The 7548-nt window shown below is 37.8% G+C and overlaps 1 protein-coding gene across 1 annotated transcript in view; it reads left to right on the top strand.

The window, feature by feature from the left end:
* LOC112155138 (receptor tyrosine-protein kinase erbB-4) overlaps nucleotides 1-7548 on the top strand; it is a gene marked incomplete in the record, with an annotated part of 293012 nt that overhangs the window by 143621 nt on the left and 141843 nt on the right. Inside the window, 1 exon segment of the mRNA XM_036209624.1 lies at nucleotides 1740-1891. Coding sequence (XP_036065517.1) covers nucleotides 1740-1891 — 152 coding nt within the window.

The following is a 7548-nucleotide window of genomic DNA, read 5'->3' as shown; positions in this document are numbered from 1 at the left end:
GCCTAATGTGAGACAGCGTACACTTTTTTTTTTTTTCATGTCTAGCTATTTATGGTGGGGTGTCTTTTATTTTTTTGCTCTTGTTGTTGGCCTGTGCTATATATACTTCAAACTCCTAGTGCACGGTTCAGGTTTCCACGGTCAGCAGGCTTTCTAAAGGCATGCTTCAGGAATCATATGGGTATAAAAAAAATAAATTTCACCACACATCACATGCCACAATGCCCCTATCGTCTGATTTCAGTGCCCTGCCCCAAGGGTTCAATAACAGTTTATTACACCTATCCTCACTTTATGACCCTTCCCCACCTCCACCCACTCTCCTCAAGCCCACGCTAACTGTTATTGAAAACACCCAGTTCTGCAGTATATCACTTCTGAGCACCTCTGTATGCTACGCGCAACATAGCCAATCAGCACCTGATCATATGGGTATTGTTTGGGTCACATTGGAATAGCTCCACTTATCTAATATCAGCTAAGATGTGAAAGTATTGAAGCACAATCCCATTTGTCTTTACAGCACCGTTTGTCTTTACCCTGGGGCAGAATCTTTGTGATTTTTTTTTTTTTTAAACCGGTATTTGTTTTTCAAAGTGGGGCTGGATTGCAATTTGAAATGCAAAAATAAGCCTATTTTTTTTTTCTTCATGCATGAGAAAAAGGCCACAAGAACAAGTTAAAACCACGATTTTTCTTGGAGTGGGCCTTTAAAGATCCTTTGAGGTAGAAGTGTTCAAAGAGAAATGTAACTCCTGTAACAGTGTGACAAGACTCAGAGTATGGTCAGTCAGCCCCTCTACTACTGCATAGACCTCTCTGTATGAAGACAATTTCATTCTCCTTTATAGCACATAAAGGAGAAAAAAAAGTAGATATGTGCACATTTTACTGTACAGTTTAAGTCTTTTAATTTTCTTAGTAATCTGCTTATATGACAGTAATGTATCCAAGCTTAGGCAACGCCAGTGGATCAGGAAAATGGTTCGAGCCTTCTTGGGTTGAAAAAAGGATATGATGGGTTACAGTGGTCCTGTTTAATTACTTGTCAAGCGACCGGCCCATTTAGCCATTAAAGAGCTCCTATTTGCCTGGTGAGTGCAGAGGAAGTGATGCAGGGAAGCTCAGAGGTGCAGTGGCTTCTCTGCACGACTGCGCAATCCACTTTCTTTTACATTTTTGCCTTTATTTTATAACACAATAACTGTTGTTTTTCTCATCTTCCTTGTGATTTTTTTTTTTTTTTACTGATTGATTTGGTTTACTTCAATCAAAACTTGTGGACGATAGAAGACAAAAAAATATCACAGGCTTTATAAACTCGTTGCAGAAATACTGAAATGCAAAGATTAAAACAAAACAAACAAAAAACAAGACTCGCTTATGTCATGTTTGATTCATTTAATATAGTGATTTTAAATTAGAGTTGAGTTTGATTGATTGCTTGTAAAGGAGTAGGAATAAGTAAATTTACATAATCCCACCCCTACTTTATTTTATATTATTTTGCATAGTTTTCAAAATCTGGTAATCAGAAAATATTTTGCATAAAATTTTGATCAAACAAGTAATTGAACGTTTCTTTTTGGTCAACAAGTCATCATCAGTAAAAGCATTGAAAAGCTTCCCAAATTGGCCCAGAAGTCCAACTTCCTTCAAATGAAAATCAGATACTGCATGTGTACCTTGACTGAATTAACAAATTCTTGTATTTTTTCTTTCTTCTTGCTGTTTTTCAGTATGTACTGGTACCGAGAACAAGCTGAGCACATTGTCGGATCTGGAGCAGCAGTACCGCACGCTGAGAAAATACTACGAAAACTGTGAGGTCGTGATGGGAAACTTGGAGATCACGAGCATCGACCGGAGCCGCAACCTCACCTTCCTCAGGGTAAGAGCAGAAAGTGATGCATTTCCCTAAAAGATCACGTTCATCGTTTGTCCTTATACATACTGGTTAAGATCAATGCAAATGCTCTGGATAATTAAAGAAACAGATTTTTGAGAAAGTTGAGCTTCTATTAAAGTCATGTTGTTTTTCTGAAAGTTCACGAATGAATTAAAAAAATATATCAGGTGGAATCAGGTGTTTTATTGCTTAAATTCAAGTGAAGTTTTGCTATTAATGTCGTCTTACTTGACCTTGTTATCCAGCAAGCTTCTTGGAATCTCTCTCGTCCAATCAGCACTTAGATTGCTTCCCTGTAAGACCAATGCTAAGCAGATGGAAACATTGTTCTAATCAGGGACAATCAGTCTTCCTCTCAGAGAGTGCTCCTATTCTTGCACCATATAATCGAAATCCAAAGAGTTTAAACGGCTTATCTCCTTTCCGATTGAACATGAAACAGAGAGAGAGAAAAGAAATGGACGACTGTATTAAAAATTCGGAGACTGATGAAAACTTTCAGAATGATTAGGATCTAAAACTGAGCAAGTGAGCTTGATGATCCAGAATTTGAAAGATGGGAATTTACACGTGAATTGCCTGATTTTAGGTTTTATTTAGAAGCAGATGGATGGTGTGCTAAAAAATAAAAACAACCAAAGCTTGTGAACACTAAATAATGCACAATTAATATAACTTCTATCAATATACACGATAGAACAAGGCATGAAAAAGGTGTAAAATCAGACGTTGTGACCATAAGCAAAGAAATCTTAGTAATTTACACACAATTTGGAGGTAATTAAAGTAGTTTACTTTTAATAAATAATTGAAAAATTGTAGCCAAATCAACAAAATGCTTCTTTATGCAACAACAATATTTAAACTTTGTGGGGAATTCAAGACAATGTCATATTTGGGTTGCTTTTAGATCAATCTAGAGTGAAATATAATCATAGTTTGGAGCATCTGCTCATTTTTGGAAGAAATATTGACTTGCAAAAAAAAAATTCCACTAATTTTCTGCTTATCTTGTGATGATATTTGTCTTTATGTCTATTCTACCCTTCATTTCCAATATATGTTCAATCTCCTCTAATTCTCTGACATATTCTGAGAATGTTTTTCCTTCCTGTCCAAGAGCACAGATTTAACAAGTTCCCTATCTGTTTGTTTAAGTTTTTGCACTTACACCGCAATTGAATCTCACCAGGGTTCCCTTAGAAGTGAGATCTCTGTTTTCATCCGCATCACAGTTCACACTTACTGCTCAGAAAATAACATACAACTCATGAAAATTACATCTAAATATGGTAAATGCAGAAGCAACTCCCCAAAAAACTGCACCATGAAGGTTAAAATTCTCACTTGTCTTTTCTTCAAGTTAGATAGACACGGCATCAGCCCTGATCTCCACCAATGCAAGGGCAACATTAGCTGGGCAGTGATGGGTTATAAAAACATTACAAAAGAGAAATTTGTTGCCTAAAAAGAAAAATAATAAATTGCATTCTGAAAATCAGCTCTTCCCTTTGACCTCTTGAAGCCTTCCAGATCTAACAAAAACCCAGTTTGCACTCTGCACCATTACCATGGGGGGGTTGCAGGCCTTGGGATTTATTGTGGTAAAGTGCTGATAAAATAATTGCACACATTTTGCTTTGTAGGTCAACCTGACTAAAGACACTTTGCAGAGAAAGCAGCCCCGGTAAAAAGAAAGGAGTTTTGCTGATAAAGCAAAGAATTGAGAGAAAAAAAATTCTCACATTTTTATTTATCTATTTATTTTTTGGGGACAAAAATATCAAGATTGATCAAAAGAACCAAAGCAAAACAGCATCATTAAGTGCTGTAGTCAAATTTAGAACACCCCCATGATGCAAAACAAAACAAAAAATATTGGGAAGTGTGAATGCGTAATTGAGACTATTAGACTCCTGCAGAAGCAAAAGGCCCCACTGAGTGAGTTTAAGGAAAGCAGCTGGATTGCATACTTTCTCTTTTTTGCACAAGTTGGATTTTTCCCGCCAGGTGTGACTATTATTTACCTGTGAAGAAATAATTTGCACCCTAAAAATGTCCTTATTTTTGCTGTATGCTACAATCACAAATACAACTCCCACCATGCGATGGAGAGGCATTGGTAATCTTCAAGGTGTCAAACATCCGGCCCGCGGGCCACATCTGGTCCAGTAGTGATGATAAGAAAATATAAGGATTACCAAAATGTTACTGTGACAAAGATAATAATAATAATAGCTCTAATAACAACAATAATAATAATAAGTGATTTGGCTACTAGGTTGATTGATTATTTTTTTTCTAACAGAGAAAAAAACAAAGCTACCGATAACAAGTTGACCATTGGTTATTTTATGCTTCTGGTCCGACCCACTTGAGATCAGACAGGTTAAACGTGGCCCCTGAACCAAAATTAGTTTGACACTCCTGGTTTAAAGAGTGATCAAACACTATGTCAACTCTTCTTTTGGCTTGTTTACCTCTATAAATGGGGCTTTAAAAGTGCTTTCTACATTTGGAAAATTTCAATAACCTTAATAAATTCCTGAAATTTTAGTCTAAAACTGTTTTGTGATTGGTCACCTGGTGCAAGTCTCAGGTCATTTCAGAAGTTTCCCGTCATCATACTCTGCAGCTCCAGTATAAAAGCCCCGCCCATCTTTGATTCTGCAACGGTTGGTCAATATTGTTCCAGCTTTAGCGTGACGCGTAGTTGTATTGCCTTCGGTTGTCAAAAATCTACTGGCTTGCACAACTTTCTAGAGGACTTGGAAGTTAGGCAACAGGTTCATTGAAGTCCATCCTGGTGGTGGATTTGCAATGAACTTTTCACTCTGGATTGTTTGGTCAAAACGTTTGAAACGTTAAAAGCCTTTGTTAGCTTATGATGCTAGCGTCTTTTTACCACTTGGATACGGGTCCCCCTTCGGTCTGGACCATGTCTGCATCAGGAGAAGGTGGACGAGAAAAATCCTTAACTCCACAAAGTAAAATTGTTTGGTTGCCGTAAAATTTGAACTCTTTGTAAAAACCTCCACACAGCATGTAAAAATTTGACTGCCGCCTCCTAATTACATGCTGCCGTACGGCCATCTGCTGAATTTGCTAAAAAACTTGCATTTAGGTTGCTGCGTGGTGACATTTTGGGTTACAATGAGTGACCGTGGTCTTAGTATGTGTACGCCCCCAGTGTCACGTGTAGACTACAACTGCTCAAAGGCAGAAACTGCAGGCCCAGGTTGAGAGTCCAATTAGTACAAGACCTTTTTTAGATGGCTGCATTACAGCACCAGTCATTTACAAAACATCTCCCTGTGGCATGTTCCTGCCAGGGTCCTCCACCTTTCAGTGGATGGCAATTAAAACAGGTTAATTGAAGATGCTAATTAGGAACGCGAGGTGCCAAACAGCAAGGGAGCCAAAGGGCAGGGTGCAGTGCGTATTTTTAGGGAATATTATTATTTTTATGATAAGACACATTAATAACATGCTTCCCTGGGGAACTGAAAAAAACTCACCTTGAGGTACGGAAGAAGTGAGGAGGAAAAAAAAAAAGAGAAAACGAAGGAAAAAACCCTCTTGTGCGGCAGCTTACCATACCACCTGTCTCTGGGAAGTGATTGAAACTGATGCCTGAGCATTGGCTCCTTCTTTTGAAGATAGCCAACAGATTGATGGCTGCCTCCCAAAGCCCCTCAAACAGCTTTAGGTGTAAATAGAGTCCATCTTCCAAACTGCCTCCACGACAGATGAATCCGCTCTTGCGCAGTGATTAATAACTGCAAGCAAGATGCTTTTATCTCCGCTCACATATGCACATTTGTACTCCGACAGAGAGCTTAAACCAAACGCAGGGTTCACATGTTTAGACCACTTTTAACTCCACATTCCCGTCTTTGAATGGTAGCTTCATATTACAAAAAGAAGCTACATTTAAATTACATTGGAACATAAAAACTTTATTGTGCCTTAAACAGGCTACAAAACACTTATGTTGATTCTAACCCTCAACTCCAATTGTTTCATGCAGGAAAACCTGAATTAGACTTGAATTATTTAAACTTTACTATGTTAAATGTGTTGTTTTTTGCAGCTGGATGGCTCAGTTAGTTAGGTGTTCCCAGGGGTGCAATGAGCCAAAATCCAGTGAGGGTCGTTAGACAAAACCATTCCTGCTGCTACTTATATTGATGCGCCCAGGCCTTGAAAATATAGTGTTGTGTCAGGAAGGGCATCCGGCATAAAAAATACTGACTCGACTGAATAAGCCAAAAGGTCAACAACAACATTGAAACTCCTATTTTCAGGCCAATTTTTTATGTGACAAATATCTGAGAAAAATTAAAGATTACATTTTTTATAGTCATTTATTTTTAATTCTTCCTTTTTTATAAATATTATCTGAACTTGAATGATCTGTTCTTGTGGTTTTATTATGTCTCATTCTTAATATTTAAAAGAAAAGCAAGTGGTGAAACTGTTCTACAGGAAAATATTTAGACATGATTGTTTGCATACAATATTGCTATTTTTTTTTTTAATTTTAAAGTGAAGTTTTAAGGTGTCTTAATGACTAAAATAATGATAAATTAAAAAAAATCCAGTGAGAGACTAAACATACCAAGATTTGAATTTCTCTAATTATTTGTAAAATCTTTTTTGTTTTTATGTTTATGTGCTGCTGTTTGACATACGTTAGCCCCTCGATGCCTGAATGTATTTCCAGTGATCAAAAAAGAAGTACAAGTACATGCTAAATGAATGTAATTTTGAAGCCAAACTAGTTGGAAAGATATTTGCATCGATAAAGACCTTTAGGCTTTAAACTCGGACTTAAAGAACCTCTCAGATCTATTAAGCCTTAGTCACATGTACCAGTACGAGTTAACCCCCATGCAAAGTATATGTACGGGTAATGGAAGTTACACCCACTTATGACGTATAGGTGGTTCTGTCACCCGGCGCTCTTTATGCCAGTTGTTAGAAAGGTGGGCATACTAGGGTCTTAATGAAAAAAAGTCTTTTTTTTCTTAATGACTTCAAACAATGCGGCATGCTTGGGGTCTGCAGGTCGGATGCCCACACAAATTATGCTTTGACTGTCCAATTTCCTTATTTCTAACAGACAGGTGGATTGCAACACATTTGCACTAATCACTGAAACAGCACTTTCCCCAGTTTCAGCCACATTCAACCCGTCTGATTCCAAGCAGGCCGGACCAGTAACATAACAGCATCTTTTTTGACAAATCTTCTTGACAACTATATTTTGGCAACTGGTGTCAAACCTGATTTTTATAGCACCTTCACAGCGGTGAGGCTGGCAGGAAACCAAGCGGCATCTTACCCAGACGTGGCACACACTTACAAAGAAATGTTGTTTATTTCTTGATCACTTGTTATGCGTTACTTCTTTTCTTTTGCTTCCCCTAGAGGCAGAAATGCAAATTGCAGCCATTCCTTTAAATATCTATAACTCACCACATGGATGGGCTAGAAACTTGCTTTTTTCCCCCAACATCCTTATAGTTTTTTCTCTTCATGGCTGGGCCAGATTAAACCATCTGGATGCTTGACACCCCTGCCTTACGTGTTATTATATGTGTTATTAGGGCAGTTGTGATTTAGGGTTAAGTGGG

Source organism: Oryzias melastigma, linkage group LG21, assembly GCF_002922805.2.
Source record: "Oryzias melastigma strain HK-1 linkage group LG21, ASM292280v2, whole genome shotgun sequence".
Classification (NCBI taxonomy): Eukaryota; Metazoa; Chordata; class Actinopteri; order Beloniformes; family Adrianichthyidae; genus Oryzias; species Oryzias melastigma.
Note: the sequence above shows the minus strand (reverse complement) of the source record. Positions and strands in the feature narration are given on the sequence as shown.